Source organism: Podarcis melisellensis (genome assembly GCF_964234715.1).
Source record: "Podarcis melisellensis genome assembly, chromosome: 6".
In the NCBI taxonomy this organism is placed as follows: domain Eukaryota; kingdom Metazoa; phylum Chordata; class Lepidosauria; order Squamata; family Lacertidae; genus Podarcis; species Podarcis melisellensis.
Genome location: NC_138538.1, coordinates 86,694,868 through 86,721,376, shown reverse-complemented (window position 1 = coordinate 86,721,376; position 26,509 = coordinate 86,694,868). Strand labels below are relative to the sequence as shown.

General features: G+C 44.8%; 1 protein-coding gene across 4 annotated transcripts in view; it reads left to right on the top strand.

Annotated features, from left to right (window-relative positions):
• The window catches only part of HMCN1 (hemicentin 1), a 301,360-nt gene that overhangs the window by 85,823 nt on the left and 189,028 nt on the right, over window positions 1–26,509 (top strand). For all 4 annotated transcript variants that reach the window (XR_014169289.1, XM_081914788.1, XM_081914789.1 and 1 more), the window contains 9 exons: window positions 223–486; window positions 1,436–1,580; window positions 6,449–6,570; window positions 10,322–10,597; window positions 18,343–18,484; window positions 20,367–20,494; window positions 22,039–22,152; window positions 23,168–23,326; window positions 25,116–25,310. Coding sequence is in view for 3 of the 4 variants with exons in the window: in XM_081914788.1 (XP_081770914.1) it covers window positions 223–486; window positions 1,436–1,580; window positions 6,449–6,570; window positions 10,322–10,597; window positions 18,343–18,484; window positions 20,367–20,494; window positions 22,039–22,152; window positions 23,168–23,326; window positions 25,116–25,310 (1,545 nt within the window). In the remaining variant the exon portion in view is untranslated. The remainder of the gene's footprint in view (window positions 1–222; window positions 487–1,435; window positions 1,581–6,448; window positions 6,571–10,321; window positions 10,598–18,342; window positions 18,485–20,366; window positions 20,495–22,038; window positions 22,153–23,167; window positions 23,327–25,115; window positions 25,311–26,509) is intronic.

The window sequence follows — 26,509 nt, the reverse complement described above, 5'->3', positions numbered from 1 at the left end:
TGTTGACTTCTGCTAATATGTGCTTGGTCCTTGTTTCAGCCCCAAAGGTTGTTATGCTGTTTCTGATTGTATTTTGTATGTAGCCAAGATATTTGCTCTCTAGCTGCTGTACGCTGCCCTGGGATCTAGTGAAGGGCGGCCGATAAATCCCCTTCAAAAAATCAACACAACTGAGTAAATGCGAACGATATTGGAATGTTTGTATTTGCATTTTGTCAATAGGAATACCTACCTACATTCTGCTAAATACTACGGGGATCCATATTCCTGCTAGAGTGGACCGACTAGAATTGCTAAGCATCACTGGAGAACTTCTGAAGACCCTTCCCGTGAAATATTTCCCTGACAGGAAACCATATGGAATCTGGAACATTTCTGAGTTTATTCCACCGAACGAAGCCTTTTTCCTTAAAATAACTGGTTATGACAAAGACGATTACCTTTTCCAGAGAGTCTCAAGTGTTTCGTTTTCTAACATTATTCCTGGTAATTATATTAAATTATATTAAAAAGTTTTGTTCCCTATTTGAATCATCTTTCTCTATTTAAGGGATGATTTGGGGTGGGGCGAGGTTGTCCAAAGCCCTTCCACACACCCAGTCCCCATGACACACAAAATTGCTGTTTTAGCAGTCATTTTAAGGTGGGGAGTAGCAATGCCCTCAACAGGTGAGAGTACCGTATTTTTCGCTCTATAGGACGCACCGGATGACAAGACGCACCTAGTTTTTAGAGGGGGAAATCAAGGGGGGATTATTGTCCCAGAGCTTCTCGGGGCTGCGGGGGGAGTCCGGGTCCCCCCCCCCAGCCCCAAAGAGCAAAGAGCGCAGCCTCTCCCGGCTGGAGAGGCTGCGCAAGGCTAAAGAGGAAGCCAAGGCAGCGAGCGGGATTTATCGCTCTCGCTGCCTTGGCTTCTTTAGCCTTGCGCAGCCTCTCCTGGCTGGAGAGGCTGCGCGTGGCTATGGCAATACCCCCACCTCCCGCAAAAGCCCACAGGAGCCGCGCACCCTTTAAGGAGCACACGGCTCCTGTGGGTTTTTCTACGAGGAGGGAGAAGGGACTGGCGGGTCGCGTCAGTCCCTTCTCCCTCCTGGGGGAAAAGCCCGTAAGAGACGCGTGGAGCTTGTGTGCGGTTCTTGGGGGCTTTTCCTGCCTGCCTCCCCCCTGCATTCGCTCCATAGGACACACAGACTTTCCCCCTTAGTTTCTAAGAGGGAAAAAGTGCGTCCTATGGAGCGAAAAATACGGTACCTCATATTTGTGAACATAGTTGCAGGGTCACAGGCGATAACCCACAGTTCCCCCAGCCTCACCTGCACCTCTTTCCACCTCATCCCCATTCTGCTGCGTTCTGCCCCACCCCCCACCCCATGATCTGCTGTTGTCTGTTAGATTTGCAAGAATTGTAATTGTAATTTTTTTGCTTTTGTTCTAGATGCTCCCAAAGTAAGCATGCCCACGAAAACCCCAGGATACTACCTGCAGCCAGGTCACATTCCTTGCCATGTAGCCAGCCTCATACCATTTACTGTGTATTTTAGCAGAAACGGGATCAAGCTGGGAATGGAACGGTTTTTCAAGTAAGTAGCCATTTCTCAATTTTGTTGCGCAACAACGGGGTTTCATCCAAAGAAAAGTCATTATTTATAACAACAACAATAATAAAAAAATATATTTATATACCACCCTGTTATAAAGATATATCACAGTGGTTTTACAACAATGTAAAAACATAAAACCAACCATGAAATCCTAAAAGTTAAAAACAAATTAAAGGCAGAGTGAAATTAAAACCAAACATCAATAGACCAATGAGGGGGGATGTATACACTTGTTGGAGCAGAATGATTTTCAGCAGGCATTTAAAAGTTGACACAGAGGAACCCTACAGCTAGACATTTTGAAAACCTGTGGGGTAATATATTTCTTTAAAAGCTAGTGTGTGCTTTGAGTAACAGTGATGGTGGTGATGGTGATTGAAATTTCAATAGGGTGATGATTGAATTTCAGTAGGGACAAACATAAGATTCTATAACTTAAAGGGTAATGGGACCCCTGACCATTAGGTCCAGTCATGACGGACTCTGGGGTTGCGGCGCTCATCTGGCTTTATTGACCGAGCGAGCCGGTGTACAGCTTCCGGGTCATGTGGCCAGCATGACTAAGCCGCTTCTGGCGAACCATAGCAGTGCAAGGAAACACCGTTTACCTTCCCGCTGGAGCGGTACCTATTTATCTACTTGCACTTTGACGTGCTTTCAAACTGCTAGGTTGGCAGGAGCAGGGACCAAACAACGGGAGCTCAACCCATCACGGGGATTCGAACCGCCGACCTTCTGATCAGCAAGTCCTAGGCTCTGTGGTTTAACCCACAGCACCAACTTAGGCAGCAATAATAACAAGCTGCACAAACACAAGATGGGGGATGCCTTGGTTGCCAGTAGTACATGCGAAAAGGATCTAGGGGGTCTTAGTAGAACATGAGTCAACAGTGTGATGTAGCAGCAAAAAACCCTAATTCTATTCTAGGCTGCATCAACAGAAGTCTAGTGTCCAGATGAAGAAATGTAATAGCACCACTTGGTCAGACCACACCTGCAGTACTGTGTCCAGTTCTGGGCACCACAATTTAAGAAGGATATTGACAATCTGGAACATGTGCAGAGGAGGGCAACTAAACAGAAGAATACAGCGGTGCCTCGCAAGACGAAAAGAATCCGTTCCGTGAGTCTCTTCGTCTTGCGGTTTTTTCGTCTTGCGAAGCAAGCCCATTAGCGGCTTAGCGGATTAGCGCTATTAGCGGCTTAGCGGATCAGCTGTTAAGCAGCTTAGCGGCTTAGCGGATCAGCTGTTAAGCAGCTTAGCGGCTTAGCGGATCAGCTGTTAAGCGGCTTAGCGGATCAACTGTTAAGCGGCTTAGCGGATTAGCGGATCAGCTGATAAGCGGCTTAGCGGCTTAGCGGATCAGCTGTTAAGCAGCTTAGCGGCTTAGCGGATCAGCTGTTAAGCAGCTTAGCGGCTTAGCGGATCAGCTGTTAAGCGGCTTAGCGGATCAACTGTTAAGCGGCTTAGCGGCTTAGCGGATCAGCTGATAAGCGGCTTAGCGGCTTGGGAAAAAGGGGGGGAAAGGAAAAAAAACCCCGCAGGAACTCACAAGACATTTTCGTCTTGCGAAGCAAGCCCATAGGAAATTCGTTTTGCGAAGCACCTCCAAAACGGAAAACCCTTTCGTCTAGCGGGTTTTCCGTCTTGCGAGGCATTCGTCTTGCGGGGCACCACTGTAGCAGGAATGAAAACCTGTTTGTGTAGTAGTTTTTTCTACTTCCAAAATGTAGAAAGTGTGTGGCCCACATTCCTTTGAGGGTATCATTCTGTTTGGCAAGCTGACATGCTTGTGCAGAGGGAACATTTGTAAAAGCATGACATAGAATTCTACCCTATATAATTAATCAATTAGCAGGCTGGATTCCTGTAATGCTGTCCTGCAAACTGCTGTCAGTTTTATCACATAATCTTTTTCATGAAGTTCCATTAAGTCATTGCAAGCACATACTTCACCAGTTCAGTAATTTGGGCCTCAAACTTTAATGACCAAATTGCTTGTTTTTTCTCTTAATTCCCCCCATCTCTTGTTACATGACTGTGGAACAGAGCAGAATATGTTGATGCTTTCACAAAATGATCTTCAAGCCAAGGGTTACTGACTAAGAGCGGCATCTTAAGTAATGAGATTTACATTGGCTTTTCTCCTCTTGCATGGAGAGCTTGCAGTTACGTATGTGTTTTAAAAGGATTGATCAAGTTCCATAGTATACTAGTCTCCCTTGATTTAGGATGAAGGCAGACATAACATTTTAATAGTGTGGGCACAGCGAGCCCTTTAAAAAGTTTATAACACATATAAAATACTATGGGCAGCGGTTAGATATACTGTAGTAATCATGTAATGTTGTGCTAGATATTAAATTTAGCATGACTGAGCTTTACTTTTGCAGTGCCCCAAAGTGGGTATGCTTGATAATATTTAAATGATGTCTTTAAATTTTGGCAATGGCTTCTCAGCTAGCATCAATGTAGCCGTAACACTGCAGTGGTACCTCGGTTTACGAACTTAATCCGTTCCGGAAGTCTGTTCTTAAACTGAAACCATTCTTAAACGGAGGCGAGCTTTCCCTAATGAGGCCTCCCGCCGCCAGTGCCCTTCTACCGTTTGGATTCCGTTCTTAGACCGAGGTAAAGTTTGCAAACTGGGACACTAGTTCTGGTTTTGTGGAGCTTGTAAACTGAATTGTTTGTAAACAGGGCTGTTCTTAAACTGAGGTACTACTGTAGATTGAAAACTTCAAAAAGTTTTCAGCTGGAGCAGAATAAATGCCATGCATAACAGCTAACCAATGTGCCAGTGTGGTGTAGTGGTTAAGAGCGGTAGACTCGTAATCTGGTGAACCACAGAGCCTAGAACTTGCCGATCAGAAGGTCGGCGGTTTGAATCCCTGCAACGGGGTGAGCTCCCGTTTCTCGGTCCCTGCTCATGCCAACCTAGCAGTTCAAAAGCACGTCAAAAGTGCAAGTAGATAAATAGGTACCGCTCCAGAGGGAAGGTAAATGGCATTTCCGTGTGCTGCTCTGGTTCGCCAGAAGCGGCTTAGTCATGCTGGCCACATGACCCGGAAGCTGTCTGCGGACAAACACCGGCTCCCTCGGCCTATAGAGTGAGATGAGCACACAACCCCAGAGTCGATCATGACTGGACCTAATGGTCAGGGGTACCTTTACCTTTACCTATATAATAATTTATTATTTGTATCCCGCCCGTCTGGCTGGGTTTCCCCAGCCACTCTGGGCGGCTTCCAACAAAGATTAAAAATACGTCATGTAGAACTGGCAAACAGGATGGAGCCACTGGGCTGTCCTAAGCCTTGAGTATAAATACCAGGATCTGGTCTATAGAGCGGAAACTCTACTTGTATCTGGTCTATAGAGCAGTAGCTTCTCCTGTTGTTCTCTGGCTTCAGTCTCCAGTTCCTCCTGGACTAGTTTAGGGTACAGATACCCACAGCCACAGCTCAACATTGTAACTGCAGTGGGGAAGGGATGGAGGTTTATAAACTACAGCCTAACTTCTTTATCCTTCATTGCCAATCATTTATACGGGATGGAATTCTATATTGTGCTGTGATGAACAAGAATGCCAGTTTGCCAGACAGAACCATCCCCACTGTAATGATCTCTGATCATTACTGTGCCCATGGTATACCTACTTTCCCCCTTCCCATTTTGACTCTCCAGCTGCATATTTGTTTAAATTAACCATCCCAAAATATAGACGTGCCTTTACATTGGCCAGATGGGATGTTCTTCCTTCTGCTGTACTCGAAGGTCGTTACCAAAAGACTCCATTCGAAAAACGACTCTGCCCATGTGGAGATGGTAACACGGAAACAGTGTCCCACGTCCTCCTATCCTGCCCCCTCTACAAAGACCTAAGGAATGAGATTATTACTCCACTCATTCTCTCCAACCCCGGCCGTTCACAAGACACTACACTGTATTCTCTCTTATCTGATACGGATAGTCAGATAACAGAGAAGGTCGCGAGGTACATCGAGAGAGCTGTGAAATTGAGGGCCACCATCTGAGTGACAGACTTGTTCATCTGACGGACCTCCTTCTGCTTGTTCTTTTCTTCCTTTTATTCTTACTTTATTTTTAATTCTTGCATAGCTGTGGCCTGTTGGCTTTGCTAATAAAGTTTTGATTGATTGATCTCTGGCAGGCAAGCCAACCCCGATAAGAAGTAATGACTCTCTGGCAGTTTTATGTACGTTTATTTACAAAAAAACACACCCAGAGCACGGCTTCTTGCCTGTTTGCATTTATGATAGTTGGTCAGTCTGAATCTTCACCTTCCCGCAGCAGGAAGGATGCCAAACTCCCACCTTTCCCCTCTTTCCCTTCCGTTGCCTTCTGATCTTATCCAGTCGCCTAGAACGGGAATCGAGAGGCTGGCCTGCCCCCTCCCCACTTCCACTCTACAAAGACTCAGACCTCTGCTTATCTACTGATTGTCTAGCAACTCTCTGGCTGCCTTCCAACTCTTCCTCTCCTTGAGATCTAACTGAGTTTTCCCCGGGAAGGGGGGTCAAACTATCCTTTCTCGACTCTGTCAGCCATCTCTCGTCTGCAGAGTTGGTCCCTTGTTCACTTAGTTCAGTTTCTGAGTCTAACTCTTCCCCTCTGCTCTGGAGGGCCACGTTCCTGACACCCACTCATCTCCCTCTGTGCTGATCTGGGATTCTCCCAATCCTGCAAAAACAATTTCAAGGGGCACGTGAGAGGAGCAGGGGAAGTCCCATTGCCTGCGTGGAAGACCCTACACTGCGCTTCCACTGACAGGGCTCATTAGGTGAATCCCAGTGTTGTTTATTATTATTATTATTTATTACAGAGACTCTGCTAATGTGAACTGGGAGATCGCTAAGGTGTCTCTGCCAGATGAGGGTTACTATGAATGTATTGCCAGCAGCAGTGCAGGAACTGGCCGTGCACAGACATTTCTGGACGTGTCAGGTTAGTGACGTTTACTATCTCATTTCCAGAGGGATCCATTTCGCTCCCGATTTGTGGAGATTTGATTCTGCAAAACAAACCTGATGACATTTTAATAAATTCCAGGTTGTGTAGCGAATATGCAACCCAACAAAAGATAAAGGACTGCTTGGACGACTGCGTAATTAACTTAACGAAATTCAATACTGCGGGATGCAGCCATGGCCACTGTCTTAGACAGCCTTTGAAAAATAGAATTAGGCGAATTATAAGAACACAAGGAAATCCCTGCTGGATCAGGCCAGGAGGCAGAACTGTGGGGGGAGATCTCCAGCTAATTAATTCCCACCCCCTGATATAAAACTCAGCCAGTTCCTTCAGGATCCTGCTTATATACAGTGGTACCTTGGTTTATGAACTTAATTCGTTCTGGAAGTCCGTTCTTAAACTGAAACCGTTCTTAAACAAAGGTGCGCTTTCCCTAATGAGGCTTCCCGCCGCCGGTGCCCTTCCACTGTTCAGCTTCCATTCATTAGACCGAGGTAAAGTTCGCAAACTGGGACACTACTTCTGGTTTTGCGGAGTTCATAAACCGAATTATTCATAAAGGGAGCTGTTCTTAAACCGAGGTACCACTGTACAGTTGTACCTCGGGTTACAGACGCTTCAGATTACAGACTCCGCTAACCCAGAAATAGTACCTCGGGTTTGCTTCAGGATGAGAACAGAAATTGTGCAGCGGTGGCGTGGTGGCAGCAGGAGGCCCCATTAGCTAAAGTGGTGCTTCAGGTTAAGAACAGTTTCAGGTTAAGAACGGACCTCCAGAATGAATTAAGTTCTTAATCCGAGGTACCACTGTATTTACATTTAGCCTCTCTGCTGCAGGAGCACTATCCGTGGTCCTGAAACCCACACCTTAATCTCTCTCCAAGGTGCTGACATTTATTTATTGCCTCCCTTTGCTTGAGCAATCACCTCTCCTAGGTGGTGGGCATCTCTGCAGATCACAACATAAATTGATCGTTATGAAAACTTCAACCCCCCCCCCACAGGAACTTGCAAATGCAATAGCTATTAGCTCTGTTAGCTGAACCTCCCTCCATATGTTCAGAGGCGTGATGCTTCTGAACACCGGTTGTTGAGGACCTAAGGTTTAGATGGCTGTTTCAGATCACATGTGATAATTCCTCCAGAGCAGCTGTTTCTTAACCGGGATCCTTGTCTGGGATGAAGTTGAAATCTTCATGTAAGGAGTAACATCAATGAGTGCCTGTCCTGCCACATGCATTATACTCATTGACAGGAAATAGGTTGAGAAACCATTTCTTGGCTCACTAAAATCTGGTTCTCCTGCTGGACTTCTTTGGTATGGTAACTTCCCTGTTTGAGAACCAGAACCTGCCTGTTTGCTGGAAGGTACAGTATTTGTTTCCAGGAATATCCACTCAGTCAACATTCAGAAGTTTAACCACTTCAGTGAACCATACATTGATGAAGGCTATTTTTTTTACCCTTGCATATAATTCCATATACATTAAATGAACATCACTATAAATAAGGATGCTGTCTAGACAGCATCTTAAAAAGCAGAGACATCACCTTGCCAACAAAGGTCCGTATAGTTAAAGCTATGGTTCTCCCAGTAGTGATGTATGGAAGTGAGAGCTGGACCATAAAGAAGGCTGATCGCCGAAGAATTGATGCTTTTGAATTATGGTGCTGGAGGAGACTCTTGAGAGTCCCATGGACTGCAAGAAGATCAAACCTATCCATTCTTAAGGAAATCAGCCCTGAGTGCTCACTGGAACGACAGATCCTGAAGCTGAGGCTCCAATACTTTGGCCACCTCATGAGAAGAGAAGACTCCCTGGAGAAGACACTGATGCTGGGAAAGATGGAGGGCACAAGGAGAAGGGGACGACAGAGGACAAGATGGTTGGACAGTGTTCTTGAAGCTACCAGCATGAGTTTGACCAAACTGCGGGAGGCAGTGGAAGACAGGAGTGCCTGGCGTGCTCTGGTCCATGGGGTCACGAAGAGTTGGACACGACTAAACAACTAAACAACAACAACAAATAAATAAGGAGGTGTTCTGAAAGCAACCATAGGATTGAGGCTTTCATTATATGATATACGATTTCTCAACCGACAAAGAAAATAAGTTTAAGAGTTAAAAAAAAAACCACATTGACTCCAAATATAATAGTCAAAGAGGCAAGGTCAGCTCAATATTGTTCAACGGGAGTTTTAACATATGGTCGAAATGTCTATAAATGTCTCGGAAGAATTCAGAGTCAAAGGAACTCTGTTATGCAAAGATAAATGTGGACTTGTAAATCAGTGCTGGCATGAACATTCCTGTGTCCTTACAGGGTCTGTTTAGTTTTAGGAACTGTAAATCTTTCTAAAGGCAACTCATAAGAAAGAATCAATGTGAAATAATAAAGTTTTACAGATTTTTTTGTTGTTTTCATAACTAAAACTAGAAACCAAGAGCTAGATATATACACTTGCCACTCTCCCAGGATAATCTTTCTTCCCAACTAACATTTTATATTTTATTGGACTCTCTGACACAGTGGATCTGAAATTATTCTTGCCCTTAATTATATGAAATGGCTGAAATCTGGTCAACATTCCTCCATGGCAGAAAGAACAAACATTTGAAGCATTTATTCCCCAACCCTTGCAATATTAAAGCTGAAAATGTCCTATGGCTTGTTAACTCATGTACTTTTACTACCTATGGCAGCTTGCTCTGAATGTGAGGAAGATTTCCCTGGAAGTGACCCAGCTGTTGTTCTGTGCTATTCATAAAAATGTAAAGGGTAGTTGAAAATGATTTCCAAATCGTGCTCTAAGGAAGTATAAAACTGTGTCAAGAATGCTGGCTCTGGTCTCCAAATAATGTATGCCCATTGATAAAGCACATATTTTGTAAGGGAAATGCTGTTTTATTTGCGCAGCATGTTAAGAGTTTTTCTAACATTCCTAATTTGAGGGCTGGGAATGAGAAGAATTAGTTGTTGTCTTCCCCCAACATCAGTAGAGGAATAGGACTAAAAATCTAAGAGATGAAACCTTCATCCATCATTAAATCCAGGATGTGGGGATGTGGAGCTCATATTCTGACATTTGTAAAGATGCATGGCAAGAAACATGTTTTCCCTTTCAAGGGAATAACAAATAAGAGAAACACTTGCAAAAATCCTTTTCTGCACAAGGGCTTGGTTTTTATTCCATGTGGATTACCAACAAAATGAAGATCTGTTCTCAGACAATTATACTCTCGCTGGATCCATTTGCGTGGATCCCTGTTCCATGGCATGCTTACTCTCCTTTGTAATCCATCCTTAAGAACTGCACCAATAATAACAACAACAACAACAACAACAACAACAACAACAACAACAACAACAATAATAATAATAATTTATTACCCACCCATCTGGCTGGGTTTCCCCAGCCACATGAACATGTTGGGATGAAACATAACCCTGTTTCCCCCTGAACAAATAATCACCGTATTTTTCTGTGTATAACACGCCCCCACATATAAGACTCCCCCTATTTTGGGAGACTCAAAATTAAGAAAATGGGGGGAGATTGCCCCCGTGTATAAGACTCCACCCTTTTAACATTATTTTAAAGTTAAAAAAAAAAGCCTAATCTTATACACGGAAAAGTACGCTAATCACTGCTTTGCCTTCTCTTTCCTGGTGTGTTGAACTTGTGAAATCCCCCCCCTATTTGTTCTTGTTTTACTCTGCAGAACCTCCACCCATCGTACAGGTTCCTAATAATGTCACCGTCACTCCTGGAAATCGAGCCGTGTTGACATGCTTAACCGTGAGCACAGTGCGCTACAATCTCACTTGGCACAGAAACAACAGAGACCTCAAGTTGCTTGAGCCCTCCAGGGTCCGAATGATGAGCAACCTCTCACTGGAAGTCAAGGCGGTCAAACTCTCGGATGCCGGCGAGTACAGTTGCTTGGCTTCCAACGAAGGTGGCTCCACTGTGGCTTCTGTATTCCTCACAGTGCAAGGTAACAGGAAAATGTTCTCCCCCCCCCCATTTTTTAAATAAAAAAAGACAACATGCCATTTCTTTTCCTGATTGTGGAATGCTCTCCCCAGAGAGGCTCACCTGGTGCCATCATGGCATGCCTTTAGACTCCAGGCAAAAACATTCCTCTTTACCCAGGCCCATGGTTGTTAATTAGGACACGGGTGGCGCTGTGGTCTAAACCACTGAGCCTCTTGGACTTGCCGATCAGAAGGTCGGCGGTTCAAATCCCTGTGATGGGGTGAGCTCCCGTTGCTCAGTCCCTGCTCCTGCCAACCTAGCAGTTTGAAAGCATGTCAAAGTGCAAGTAGATAAATAGGTACCGCTCCGGCGGGAAGGTAAACGGCGTTTCCGTGCGCTGCTCTGGTTCGTCAGAAGCTTAGTCATGCTGGCCACATGACCCGGAAGCTGTACACTGGCTCCCTCGACCAGTAAAGCGAGATGAGCACCGCAACCCCAGAGTCGGCCATGACTGGACCTAATGGTCAGGGGTCCCTTTACCATTACCTTATGGCTATTAAATAATCTGTGGCCTGTGAAAGTGTAGAGAAGAACGCTGTTATTAACTATTTTATTACTTGACTGTCTGTCAGTATTTGTATTTTTATTATTATGTTTTTATTACTGATGTTTTGCAATGTGTTTCTAATGCCCTGAGATATTTTGATAAAGAGTGGTATATAAATCAAATTAATAATAATAATTATTATTATTTCCCCACTTTCTTTTGATGTCCTCTTTTCTGCCTCCGCGGCACTGCGGCTTTTTGTGTGATTTAATAAGCTCAGATAGTGTTTTTTCTGCATTCCTCCAACTTATATTTGTGATTTAAAAAATCTTACGTATATTCTATCTTTCTACTTTTCCCCAAAGCGCTGATGGCGATATTCAAAGTATAGACATTCACAGCCTTCTCTTTTAAAAATATAAAGTAGTTGTGATTCCTGCATTGCAGTGGGTTGGACCAGATGACCCTGTAAGTCCTTTCGAACTCTGTAATTCTAGGATTCTGTAAAATGGAGGCTCCCATTCACTGCCTTCCATTCTCTTGATGTGATTATGTAGGATTCATTGGGAGTAGCTTTTAAAAATATGATGGATCGTAGGACAATCTTTGTAATTCAGTTCTGTGTCCCCCCCCCCCATTTACTGTGCGTGCATTCTGCCCTTGCTCCAAGAAGTTTTCTGCTTTTATCAGTTTTATAAAATGAAAAGGCTCAGAAATCAAAATAGGACACAGCTGCCTTTTTCAGTGGGAAGCTTGAAAGGAATTTTAAAAGAATAATATTTGGCTATAAAAAGGGACGAGCTTGACAGCAGTGCCTTTCTTGTTAACTGAAAGGGAGTTCGTCAGGGGAGAAGCGAATATTTTGCCAAGACTGCGTACTTTACAGCTTTTTGTTCAATACCTGCATTTTCCTTTCCTCTTATGTTCTCATCCTTTGTAGGAACAGGAAATGCTCTCAGAGCAGTCCTTACTCATTTAAAAGCTGCTATCCTGAAATACAAACCCACTCCTAAATTAGTGGATCTACAAAGATGTCTGGAGGCCCTGTGGTTGCTAATTATTGTTCACAGCGGGCTTCAATGGTGATCATTAAGTGCCTTTTTGAAGTTTGCCTCTTCCACAGGAAATGCAGGTTTGTGGAGGAAGAGGCAGAGACCAAGGGATACTTCTAATCCTTCTAGTAAACATTCTCTTCTGGGATCAATTACTTACCTATGCAAAAGAGCAAGGAAAAAACCGAAACAAAATATGTACGCACTGTTAAAACAGCTCGTGGTGGGTGTTTGGAGAGAGGGATGGAGGGACACCAGCCATCCTGCTATTATTTCAGGCCATACATAATTATGCTTCATAAGCACCTACATCTCTGGCCAGTTGTGTACGCTAAGTGTCTAGTACAGATGTTTTCAACCTTTTTGAGTCCAGGGCTCCCTTGACCAACTACATTCTGTTGTAAACAAAAATCGCCCTTTTCCCTTATGGGGTATCCAAGAGCCCATATAGAGTCCCTACATTAGGTTCCCTATTGGTAGGAGAAAATAACAGAGGCCAACCAGAGAATATTGAGAAGCAAAGCAGCTAGTAAGCCTGATCTTTATTGATCTGTTGCAACAGGGCGCTCCCCTCACCCGCAGGAAAGAGGAGGAACCCCGAAAAATAGCGCGCAAGGCCTTATAAAGACTTTTGAAATTGCCACCCTGTAGATCAAGACCACCCCCAGAAACATCATACATACATCACAGAAGGGGTGTAACGTAAGACCACCCCCCAGATACATCATACCTACATCACAGAAAGGCGGTCTAAAACAGAAATTTTGAATGTTGTTTTTCTCCGGTCGTTGTTTATCTCCTGTCTGGCAGGTTACTTGATTGGATTTCCTGGGGAGCCTGGCCCGTCTTTTGTAATGATAAATACTTAGTTCCTGGGCCAGGTCACAGGCTCACACCCTATTCATATCTTAAATGTGCCCTTAAGACAGGATTTGTGAGGAAAGAGACAATGGGAGGTTTCCCACTTTGACCTTGCAGAGAAGACATTTGCTCAGTTTAGGAATGAAAATGGATCCAGGTCGGTCTTCCTGTGCTGATCTATGTACGTGCTTGGTTGGTACACTTATGAACATTACCATATATCTAAGAGCATAAAATTCCTATCACAATTCTTTCTGCGGCACCCCTGCGGGGCTCAGGAGCCCAGTTATGTCATCCTTGCCTGCAGAGCTGGCAGCCTCTCGGCCTTTTTCAAACACCCTCCCTCGTGAAGTGTTCACTCAGCCCTCTCTTCCCTCCCCTCTCCTTGGGAGTCTTCTGGGCAGCCATAGCTTCCACCCTGGTCTCTGAGCTGCCCCCCCCTGCCCCAAAGAGAGGTGCCTTCTCACATTGCCCCACAGGGGCCTGGCAAGCACCCCCTGGCCAGCCCCAGAGGCACCATTCGCCTGGGGAGCCTATAGCCAGGGCTGCTACAACAAACAGCTGTGCAGGCTCTTGGGAGGCAGAGACGAGAGAGGGAAGGAAAGAGCGACAGAGGCCAGGAAGAAGAAGAAGAAGAAGAAGAAGAAGAAGAAGAGGAGGAAGAGGAGGAGGAGCTTGGATTTGATATCCCGCTTCATCACTACCTGAAGTCTCAACGCGGCTAACATTCTCCTTTCCTTCCTCCCCCACAACAAACACTCTGTGAGGTGAGTGGGGCTGAGAGACTTCAGAGAAGTGTGACTAGCCCAAGGTCACCCAGCAGCTGCATGTGGAGGAGCGGGGAAGCGAACCCGGTTCACCAGATTACAAGACTACCGCTCTTAACCACTACACCACACTGGCTCTCTCCTGCGGCACTCCTGACCTTCATTCAAGGCACCCCAGGTTGAAAACCACTGGTCTAGTGGGATCTGTAACCAAATGGATTTCTGTGCTGCATATGCCAAATCATAAAACCCCATTGCTTCATGAAGGGTACATTTTGTCTGCTGATGACATAAAAAGTGTGCAAGTTACAGGGAACCAGGCAGAGGGCCTTCTCGATAGTGGCACCTGCCCTGTGGAATGCCCTCCCACCAGATGTCAAAGAAATAAACAACTACCAGACTTTTAGAAGACATCTGAAGGTAGCCCTGTTTAGGGAAGCTTTTAATGTTTGATGCATTACTGGATTTTAATATTTTGTTAGAAGCCACCCAGAGTGGCTGGGGAAGCCCAGCCAGATGGGTGGGGTATAAATAATAAATTATTATAATGTTATTATTATAGTTGTTGTTAAGTTGTGGGTGATCATATCAGACGACACGGCGATTCTTCAAACAGCTCTTGTTTATTCACAGCCCACAACAGAACTGAACTGAAGGGTTCAGTCAGCCTGCTTATATAGAGCTCCAGTACAACGTAACTGTAACAGTTTTCTAAAGCTATCCAATCACTGAACGTCACTTTCGATCCCTTATTTGCATAACTATCTACAGTATCCCCCTGCTGGCCCAGGGTGAGAACTTCAGTACAGAACACCTGTAAGATAGGAAATCACAACAAATGATCTTAAATAGCGGGACAAAGAGCAGGAGGGGCACAGCGGCGAGGCTGACGCAGTGCAAATACACTGGTGGAGCCAATTTGGTGTTGCTGTCACCTTTGCACCATGCTGACCTTTCTGCCACATCCCTCCTCTCTCTATCCCAGTGCTGACTTCACCTTTAATGGAACTTACAGTGCAATGCTATGTTAGAATTCTAGCCCTTAGTGTTGTGAAGCATTATTAAACTGAACAGAAGTGTAGCATGCAATTAGACCTCACTTGAACTCCTGACTGTAAATTCTGCTTTAGCTGTACTGCGCCTGGAATCTTTCTAAATGTGTTTGCCTTGATTCTGCTAGCGAATGAAGCTTGAATATTGCAACAAAACACTTAACATTGAGCTACAGAAAATCCAGTACATATTGATGAAGTATGATCCAAGGTAATATGTGCCAGACAACGTTTTCCTGTTGGAAAATGTACTGTATGTGTTTATGTAAATACCCTTTTTTCCTAGGAATTGGTTCAACAAGGTTCCATTCCAGGAACAAAGCAGAAATAAATAAGGAGGGAATGTATTGTATCTGCCTAATTCTGCCCTTTTGGATCTCCTTCAAGCAAGCGGTGGAATTTAAAAAACCACACAAATCAAAATGAAAATTCTGTGTTGATCTTCTTGTAATTCTTGTACTATGTGCAATCCTAGTGCTAAATGTATCATGGATTTCAGTTTTAACTATCGGTTTTCAGGGAACAAAATGGATGATAAATAACTTTTACTAATCACATATCTCAAGGCCTCACAAGATATCAGAACCATTAGTCTGTGCCAGAATTCTGCTCCAAAACAATTTCATTTTTATCAGGGTGGACCTTATGCTCCAAATGGGTACATTCCATTCTCAAGTAGTACATAGAGTGTGCTTAACCTTCATCCAAAATTGGGGGAAAAATAACGCTAACATTTTGTGGGGTGTATTTTATACCCCAACAGGATCTCAAATGTATTGGGGTGGTGGGTTTAGAATATAGATAATATTTGTGTCAGATGATGTGTGCTTGACAATACCCAAGCACCCAGAGCCAGAAAACACTTATTCAGAGGTGGTAGAATTTGTGCAGAAAACATTTGCACCTGCATATTGAGTAAATGCCACAATTTATGTTCCTTTAATAAGCTATGATTCCCGCCCCCCACAATTACAAACAACAAAAACTATCTTTTAGTCAACTTTGGGCAAATCCTTCCAAATGAGACCTGCTCAGATGATATCAGAGGCAGGTGCTGCTGTGGTCTAAACCACTAAGCCTCTTGGGCTTGTCAATCAGGAGGTCGGCGGTTCGAATCTGCATGACAGGGTGAGCTCCCATTGCTCTGTCCCAGTTCCTGCCAACCTAGCAGTTCAAAAGCCCGCCAGTGAAAGTAGATAAATAGGTACCACTGCAGCGGGAAGGTAAATGGCATTTCCGTGTGCTCTGGTTTCTGTCACGGTGTCCCGTTGCGCCAGAAGCAGTTTAGTCCTGCTGGCCACATTTCCTGGAAAGCTGTCTGTAGACAAACTCTGGCTTCCTCAGCCTGAAAGCGAGATGAGCGCCGCAACCCCATAGTCACCTTTGACTGGACTTAACCGTCCAGGGGTCCTTTACCTTTTCTGAAACCAGGAACTACATGGCACTTATCCTTGTGGGAAGCACTTTGTGTGAGGCAATAGCAATGGCCATTTGAGACTGTTAATTTACCCTTTGAGAACTTTCAAATTACCACATGAGTGCTACTTCATGCAAACAGATCCCCACACCTTTCCTGTTTGCTTTTTGTTTCTGAGGTACTAAAAGCCCAAACGTCTTTTTTAACTTTTGCAAGGCAAGTTTGCTTCAAGGGGGAAAGGACAGGGCAGCTATAACTTTGGTTCCACTATCTCCCTCTCTCCAGGATCATCAAGAACAAAATGGAGGCCATTTTTACTCTCTCTTTGTGTTTGTGTGTAAACCCCCCAAATCAAAATATTTCGGGTGAAAGAAAGATTACCCCAGAGGCACGTTGGGCATTTGGGAAAAGGTGGCAATGTTGTACGTGGAATGTGAGGCGTTTTCCATCCCTCATGAAGAAAGCAAACTTGCCATGAGAGAAAAAATCGCCATTAAGTCTTTGTCCTTGTTGTGTCACTGGCTACTGCTGGGACAGAAAACAAAGCTGGTAATTGCTGCCAGATGTCATCTTGCAGCGTGTTTTGTTGACTTACCACGGGACAAACCCCTATAATGTGCAAAATGTGTTTCTTAATCCATTATTTCTGGGTACCTCCTTCACTACGTAATAGAATAACAGGGTATTGACAGAAGCGGTGCTTTTCAGGCACAGTGTGTCCTCCCATTTGAGCCAATCTCAGTTTCCTAAGGTCAACAGAAGAGTAGATCTTCTTCAAACCCACAAAGCTTTTAAAGCATCCTCCAGTCTGTTTTGGCAACATTTGAAATGTTTAAAAAATAGCCCCGGCAGCTTTCCACATGGCAAAACAGTTCTGCCATATACATGGAATATATAAACTATCTGGATTTGATTCCAGTCCAGCTTGATTAGTCTGTCAGTTATGTCTTTCCTCTCACCATTTGTAGAGCAATTTAAAACTGCTTCGTGCTTTACACGGCATGCAAATCACATTTACTTTAGCTTTTTTAAAAACAACAACAACACATTTTGTTAATTTTCACAAATTTCACATAAAATTCAGATACGTAATAATTTTTTCTTTCGTTTTATTGACTTCCCATCCCATTTTCCATGGTGATTTTTTTATTCTACCCCCTTGCTTAACTCTTTTATATAATAACCATAGTAATATAATCTCTAATTCTTTCTGCTCACAGTTCAAATCCTGCTCACAAATCGATCATATTATAATTTTTTTTAAATAGTCCAAAAAAGACTTCCATTCTTTCCTAAACATTGTTAAATTTGCTTATTTTAGCTATTAGCTTTGCTGATTCAGCATAGTCCATCACTTTGCTTATCAGTTCTTTGCTCTTTTTATAATACACTGATGTTTCCTGCAGCAGGCACATAAAACTAGTCTATTAAAGCACCAGAAGCAAGCCTTTGCATTTATACGCCAATGGTTTTGCAATATCACCATACCAATGTCCTTGTTTAGAAAGAAAGATAACAATCTGCTGAAATGTGAAAAGAAATGGTGGAAAGCTGATACTCAGAGGTCTTTATTGTATGTTCCCAATGGAAAAGCCATTTGTAATTTAGGAAGCAGAATTCTTCCTAAAAACTTGTTTCTTTTGGCATTAGTGCCAACTACTTGCGGAGGGGACTCTCAACTGAATCTCAAGTTGCAAGGAATAGCTCAAGAAACAAATCACAATAATCCCATTGTGTTGTGTTTATGTAGTCGAGTTTTAAAGATGATGGTCCAGCAGATAATGCCAATGTTGCAATGCTAGAGGACATGTTTATACGTGTAAAAACCCAGTCTCAACACCTACAAATCATGCAGCACTGTGTGCTCTTTGGCCGATAAGGAGAATTTATTGAGTTAGCTTGAATACTGATCTGACTCAGAGCTGCTAATATGATAAAGCTATTCCTGGATTTGTACCCCTTCAGAATGTTGATGAGGGGGGAGTCATGTTAAAACTCCCTGTCTACAGATGTCCGGTAATAAGATAACGTTTGAAAAGACATATTTATGTTTCATTTTATGTAACAGAACCACCCAAGGCTGTTGTCTCGCCCAAGAACCAGTCATTTACTGAAGGATCTGAGGTCTCCATTGGTTGTTCTGCAACTGGGTATCCAAAGCCAACAGTCGTGTGGACACACAACGATATGTTTCTCATGGGCTCCCACAGGTATATGCATATCTTTTTACCCATATCCTTGTCTTCAAAGTGTGTGTGTGTGTGTGTGTGTGTGTGTGTAGGGGGTGATCATGAAACATCCTTGACTGAAAATGTGGCGTTGTGAAATCTGGTGAACGAAGGCCCTTGTTTGATCCCGCAGTCATCTTCTGAGGCCCTTATTTGTGTGCCTCCTCCCTGGGAGTTTCAGAGGTTGCCAACATGAGATCGGGCTTTTTCAGTGGCAGCCCCCACTTACGGAATGCTCTCTCATCTTGCAGCATCTTTAATTTGAAGGGTATTATTGTGGCTTCTTTTATTGTTCAGTTGGGTTGTGTCTTTTTTAACGATTCGTTTATCATGACTACTTCTGTCATGTTGCATTTATGTGTTATTTTCTTGTTGCAAGCCACCTTGAGAGCATGGTTTGAACTGTGGAAAGGCATAGCATGCAAATAAAATTACGTAGTTAGTGAGGTGGGATCTGTAAGTCCTGGCTTTTATCTGTATACTGTAGCTGTGTTTTTAGGTTTATTTTTTGGGGCATTCTTAATTATTCTTAAAGTGGCATTGGTTCACTCTGTGAGCAATTAACAAATATAACAAATAAATAAATTCCCCTATTTCAGATAATGCTGGCCTGCCAAAAAGCACTGAATTACAGGAAGGGTGCTACCTGAATTACATGAAGGGTTATACCAGGGGTAGGCAACCTAAGGCCCATGGGCCACAAGCAGCCCTCGGGGGTCGTTTAACCAGCCCACAAGCCGCCCCCGAATCAAGCCGCCCACTCAGCGAGTCCCAACGCACTGCGCTATAGCAGCGCAGCATGGGGACTCACTTCTGTGGTGCCGGAAATTGCGTCTGCACAGACACCAAAAATTGCCTCTGTTCAAATGCAGACGCTGGAAATTGTGGGTGTGCGCGCTCAGGTACGCACGCGATCCAGCCCACAGAGGGATCTCTGCTGGAGTGAACCAGCCCAGGTGAGGTAAACCTTGCCGACCAGTGGGTTATACTGATCACCTCTCTCTCCTTGCGTACTAGTGTTCCACTGGCACAAATAGAGACTACTATGGGGATTTTCCGGGAGGGATGCGGGTGGTGCTGTGGGTTAAACCACAGAGCCTACGACTTGCTGATCAGAAGGTTGGCGGTTCGAATCCCCGTGACGGGGTGAGCTCCCGTTGCTCAGTCCCTGCTCCTGCCAACCTAGCAGTTTGAAAACACGTCAAAGTGCAAGGTAACGACAAGGTAAACGGCGTTTCCGTGCGCTGCTCTGGTTCACCAGAAGCAGCTTAGTCATGCTGGCCACATGACCCGGAAGCTGTACGCTGGCTCCCTCGGCCAATAAAGCAAGATGAGCGCAGCAACCCCAGAGTCGGTCACGACTGGACCTAATGGTCAGGGGTCCCTTTACCTTTATGGGGATTTTCCAAAGACAGGTAAGCAGTTTAAATTGTCCCCATGTTAATAGAAGTGTTGTTTTTCTTTTTTGTCTGTGTACAGTAGGCTACCAGGTGATAGAGTGCTGTTGAAATAGGTCCTGTTCTGGCGTTTTCTGAGGCCTGGGCAAAAAGGATACAAGTGACAGATTCAGAGGCTCCTTGTGGAGTCAATGTCTTCTTTTGTTAGCTGTGAAATAATGGTGATGGTAGTTAACTAAATAGCAAATACGCTTAGCTTCCCCTCCAGAATGTTTTTATATTTTCTGAAGTGGCCTATTATAAAAGTAATCATATTTAGAATGAGAATGTGGGGGACACATGTTCTTTACCCATCGAACATCTGTGGAAGTCCCCTCTTGCCATGATGCCCCGATGTTTTAACTTTCGTAATATCACAGTTGTCATAGTCACTTCCAGTTTCTATGGATGCTTTTTTCCTCCCGCAGGTATCGGTTAAATCCTGAAGGCACCTTAACTATAAAAAAGGCAATCCACAAAGACGCAGGACTGTATGGCTGTTTGGCCAGTAATGCTGCTGGAACGGCCAAAGAGACGTCTATCCTCACTTACATTGGCAAGTATCACAAGAAACAAAATGTAGTTGGCTGCTTTCTGCGGGAATGTCGAGGGTGGCAGGAGAGGATATATTGTTTATTAATATCCTTCCTAACTTGCGCTGGCAAGCTTCTTCACTTAGCAGAGTACATTCACCTTCTTATGCAGCAGAAAGCTGGTCGCAAACTCGTGTGAGTTTCTTAAGACAATAAGCAATTAATCTAGCATGTCCAGATTGAGATATATTCTAATACAGTGGTACCTCGGGTTAAGTACTTAATTTGTTCCGGAGGTCCGTTCTCAGCCTGAAACTGTTCTTAATCTGAAGCACCACTTTAGCTAATGGGGCCTCCTGCTGCTGCCACTGCCGGAGCCCGATTTCTGTTCTTATCCTGAAGTAAAGTTATTAACCTGAAGCATTATTTCTGGGTTAGTGGAGTCTGTATCCTGAAGCGTATGTAACCTGAGGTACCACTGTATTCCTGATAAGACCCCTTTTGAATCCCTCCTAAAAGAAGAAAGACTCCACAGTCTTATTCATAAGTAACAAAAAGTAGTTTTATGTATGATCAGGCAGAACACAGTGTGATGCCTGAACTTTAGACTTAAAGTTACAAACATGTACAAACAGGTTTACCCTGTTTGGGAGATGATCTGGGGCACTGCTGTGGCAGCCAGCTGTACAGTCCAGGTGATGCAGGAAGCAGGCAGGACGAACAGAAAGGTCAAAAGAGAGAGAGATAGAGAGAGAGAGAGAGAGAGAGAGAGAGAGAGAGTGTAGCAGCGTGACTTGGCCTTTTACCAGGTCTGGAAAGGTCACGCCCACCCACTAGTCACATGCAAGGAAGGTTGCTCCAGGCCAGGAGGAACAGGAAGTTTCGACTGGCTGGACCAAACATTCCCTTGCATGTCCACTCTAGCAAAACAAGGAATGTTGTACTTGACTGCTCCCAGTGGGTTACATCCCACACTTTCTTTAATAGTTGCTAATCACAATTAATCAGAAAGGTGAAAGTGTGTGAATGTTGAAGATAGGTTTGTGAATATTTGAACATAAAAATAAGCCCATATGGAGTCAGATTACTGGTCTCCTATTGTTCATTTTGAGCGCCAATGTCTCTTCAAGATTGAGGTCTTTCCCAATTTGGTTACCTGAGAACTCTTTTAAACAACAGCTAGAGATACCATGGGTCAGAACTGCAACCTCCTATATTGTTTACTGAGCCATTGCTCCTGGCCATTCATTCCTTTGTGAACACACACATATAAGAATCCATCAAACATTTTGGATTCAGGTTAGATTCTACTGCCAAATAAGTGGAATGTGTGGACAAAAAAGAAAAAGAAAAAAGGCAACTTCATCCAGTGTATAATTATTATGAAATAGTTTAGTATCATATTTGAGACAGTACACCCTCCCTCAGTTTGATATATTGTCTAGACATTATAACAACTACGTTTTGGAATAGTATTGCTAAGAATCAGGATATACCTTGCCCCGTTTGCCAAAGAAGTTGACAAATAGTTTCATATTTTAGTGTCTCTCGTCTTGTTCCCTTGCAGAAGTTCCTAAACTGACGGTAGTCCAAAGTGAACTGCTAATTGCTCTTGGAGACACCACTGTAATGGAATGCAAAAGTACAGGAGTCCCACCTCCACAGGTTAAATGGTTTAAAGGTACTTCTCCCCAACTGATCTTGTTTGGCCTAGCTTCTTTAAAATAAGTATATCTGAAGGAGCGTCTCCACCCCCATCGCCCAGCCCAGACACTGAGGTCCGGCTCCAAGGGCCTTTTGGTGGTTCCCTCACTGTGAGAAGTGAGGTTACAGGGAACCAGGCAGAGGGCGATTTCGATAGTGACACCTGCCCTGTGGAATGCCCTCCCTTCAGATGTCAAGGAAATAAACAACTATCTGACTTTTAGAAGACATCTGAAGGCATCCTGGTTTAGGGAAGTTTTTAATGTTTGATGTTTTATCATGTTTTTAAAATTATGTTGGGAGCCGCCCAGAGTGGCTGGAGAAACCCAGACAGATGGGTGGGGTATAAATAATGAATAATAAAATCTTCTTCTTCTTCTTCTTCTTCTTCTTCTTCTTCTTCTTCTTCTTCTTCTTCTTCTTCCTCTTCCTCTTCCTCTTCCTCTTCCTCTTCCTCTTCCTCTTCCTCTTCCTCTTCCTCTTCCTCTTCTTCCTCCTCTTCTTCTTGAGTTAGGGTATTTCTGTACTTTCGCCAACCTTGTGATATTCCTATATCCAGTTTTGTTATCTGATGGTGCAACTAATTTTCCCCATGAGGTAAAACTGTAGCACTTCAGGACAGCTTGAAATGGATATCACAAACTTGCTAACATGGATAGGACATCTTACTGTGAATGAAGTGTGTCATGAATTGAGGGCCGGAAGCGAATCTAATGAAATTGCCACTCCAAGCTGCTTATGGGGCGGACCCAAATTCGAAAGTTGTAAATGTTGTAGTAAACGTTAAGAGAACTACAGTTGCATCAAATAGTACTTCAGTGGCACAAAACTCCTTCTTCTGTTCTATGTTCTCACCATTATATTCATTTGGATGCTTGTACTGAGTCAGTGACATTTTGCTGTTTCAAAAAGAAATGAAAAAGCTGTTTTGACTTATTGAAAAAGTCTACGTTTTTAACTTTCTGCTCTTGTTCCTTTTTGCCTGGATCTAGGCGATTTAGAGTTGAGGGCTTCTGACTTTCTTCTTATTGACTTCCACCGGGGAGTCCTGAAGATTCAGGAAACGCAGGACTTGGATGCTGGCGACTATATGTGTGTCGCAACCAATATTGCAGGAAGTGCATCTGGCAAGATAACCCTGGATGTTGGCTGTAAGCATAATGGCTTCAGAACAGACACATTCAAACTGTGCAAGATGATCTAAAATAAACTCATGCATATTGTTGATTAGTATCATTCACATTGTTTGGGGCCCAATGAGATATGTGTGCGAGTGGAATGGGGTTTTCCAATCCTGGGTGGGTGGTGGCTTCTAGTTTCTAAGTTTATTAATATGACATACTATCATTTATACCACAAGTGTGGGACATTTTTGGCTCCACAGGACAGATCCTAATCAGGACCAGCTTTATGGTCCGAATTTGACAGGTGGTTGGAGCAATTCAGCTGCCATTCGCCTGTCATCGCAATCACATCAGGTGCAATTTCATGCAGTACTTCAAGCATGCAAAAAGTACCGTATTTTTCGCTCTCTAGGACGCACTTTCCCCCCTCCAAAAATGAAGGGGAAATGTGTGTGCGTCCTATGGAATGAATGCAGGCTCCTTGGCTTCAGCGATAGCAACGCAAACTTCCGAAGCGCAGAGGGAGAGCTCCCCCCGCGCTCTGGAGGCTTTGCGTTGCTTTCGCTGAAGCCCTGGAGTGCAGGGAACTCCCGCTGCACTCCGGGGGCTTCAGGCAGCTATCTGGAAGCCTTCAGACTGCAGCAGGAGTTCCTGCCACGCTCCAAAGGCTTGCGGATGGCCGGCTGAAGCCTGAAGCCCCGGGAGCGCAGTGCGAACGCCCGCTGCGCTCTGGGGGCTTCAGGCAGCTATCCGCAAGCCTTCAGAGTGCAGCAGGAGTTCCCGCTGTGCTCCGAAGGCTTGTGGATAGCCGCCTGAAGCCTGGAGAGCGAGAGGGGTCGGTGCACACCGATCCCTCTTGCTCTCCAGGCTTCGCTTTGCTGGAGAGGCGCTGCACAGTTTTCCTTCTCTGCACAGCGCCCCTTCAGCGAAGCAGGAGGAGAAATGGAAGGGGCTCCATTTCTCGGGGCGCTGAGCAGAGAGGGGGAGAATTTCCCCCCCCCTGTTCTCCCCCTCCTATGGTCCGGTGTGTCCTATGGTCCGATGTGTCCTATAGAGTGAAAAATACGGTACTTTAGTTAAAATGCTTGTCCTCTCTGCTGCTCTGTTGACCCTGCTAACCTATAGGGGGTGTAAAGGGAATTGGGGTTGCTCGTGCGTAAGTGGCCACTGCTATAGGCAACGTTGTCTGGCTAAACCTTTCCCTGGCTGGACAGCCCTTTCTCCGTGGCTGTGTCAGTCACTGGCAGAATCCGTCAGTGGGCGTTTCCTGAACTTCTTCCAGCATAAAAGCTCTTTGACACCAAGTCTCTGCCTAGCCTCCCTGTGCGGAAGTTTTCTGCGCAGAGTGGGCGTGGCCAGCGAAGGTCCTGGGCTCTCCCCGCTGGTCTCTGTGGAAGAGTCTTGGAGCCATCTCTCCGAAGTCCTTCCCTGCTCCCCTTTCTTCCTGGTGTCACGCTGATTTCCTTCTTCAGAGGAAGTGTTCCCTCTCTCCCTGCTGGGTTCTTCTCCTCCATCGCTAGGGAGCCTTACCACCACTCTTGGCTCCGATGGCAGTTCCCTGACAGGGGGATTTGACCCGAGAGCTAGTCAGGACTACCCAACAAGTCCATGACCAAGCATGGTTTTGAATCAGGGTCTTTCCTGTCCAGTAATGTCTCATTCATGGGATCCCACTGAATGGCCCAGCTGTCGCACGTTACGAGATATCAAAGTGGAGTGCTTGGGTCACTCAGCTGTCATTTCAAAATAAATACCGAAGCTATACGACCGTTACTGATTCTCTGATGTTTATTTCCCTGTATATCCCCTTTCACAGCTCCCCCAGTTTTCACACAAGAGCCCAGTGATGAATCTGTGGATATTGGCTCAAATGTGACATTGGCTTGCTATGTTCATGGGTACCCGGAACCAAAGGTGAAGTGGCAACGACTGGACGGCGCCCCGCTTTTCTCAAGGCATCTTGCAGTTAGTTCCATCAGTCAACTCAGAACAGGCGGACTTTCTTTTAACAGTAGGTAGACATATACCTGTATATACATATACCTGTGTGTGTAAAAGGCAAAGAAAAAAATAGTGCATAATACGTAAATCATTATTTAAGGTAGAGTGCTTCCACATGGCGCTTCCACACAGCAGTTTATGGTGGGCTTGGTCACAGTGTCAGGGCGATATTGACCTCATCAAGAATGCCATCTCATATTATTTATCCATGTACAGTGGTACCTCAGGTTAAGTACTTAATTCATTCCAGAGGTCCGTTCTTAACCTGAAACTGTTCTTAACCTGAAGCACCACTTTAGCTAATGGGGCCTCCCGCTGCTGCTGTGCCGCACCGCCGCGCGCTTTCTGTTCTCATCCTGAAGCAAAGTTCTTAACCCGAGGTACTATTTCTGGGTTAGTGGAGTCTGTAACCTGTATTCTTTTTTAAAAGGTGCAGGTACTGAATACCCTTGTGTACCTGTAGAAAGAAATACTGCCCAATCAGTGTCCAGTGGCCTTCGCTGTTTCGTGGCAACCTACACCTCTTTCGTGGCGTGTGGGATTTAACTACCGTATTTTTCCGTGTATAAGACAACCCCTATTTTGGGGGACTCCAAATTAAGGAAATGGAGGGAGATTGCCCAGAGTTGTTAAGCTTTTTGGGGGGGAGGGTTGCCCACAGTTGTTGAGTTTTTTTGGTGGGTGGGAATTGTCAACAATCGCTCACACGCCTGACCGCCACTGCTAATCGCACCTGTCACCAAAGTCATCGACCATCTGCCCGCTTGCCACAAGCAGCCGCCAATCACAAGCCCGATAGATGCAGTACCAGCCAATAGCCAGCAGGCCTTGCCGCAGCCACCAATCACCCGCCCAATTGCCGCTCACAATCTCCCGCTCGCGGCTGCCCCCAATCGCCCGTCCCCCCTCTGCACTATCCATGTATAAGACGAACCCCAATTTTTAACATTTACTCATAATAATAAAAAAAAACCTCATCTTATACACGGAAAAATACGGTAGTTGCTGTTTGAAGGGGCTGAGTAGAATTTGGGTGGGTGGATGGAATCCCCTCGTTTCCCCACTGGGACTAATTAGGTCGGCACTTGGAGGAATGGCTGTCAGGGACTGGACTGAAGAGGAATTGTGGAGACTGTCCCCCCTCCTCCAGAGCCAGTGTGGTGTAGTGGTTAAGAGCGGTGGACTCGTAATCTGGTGAACCGGGTTCGC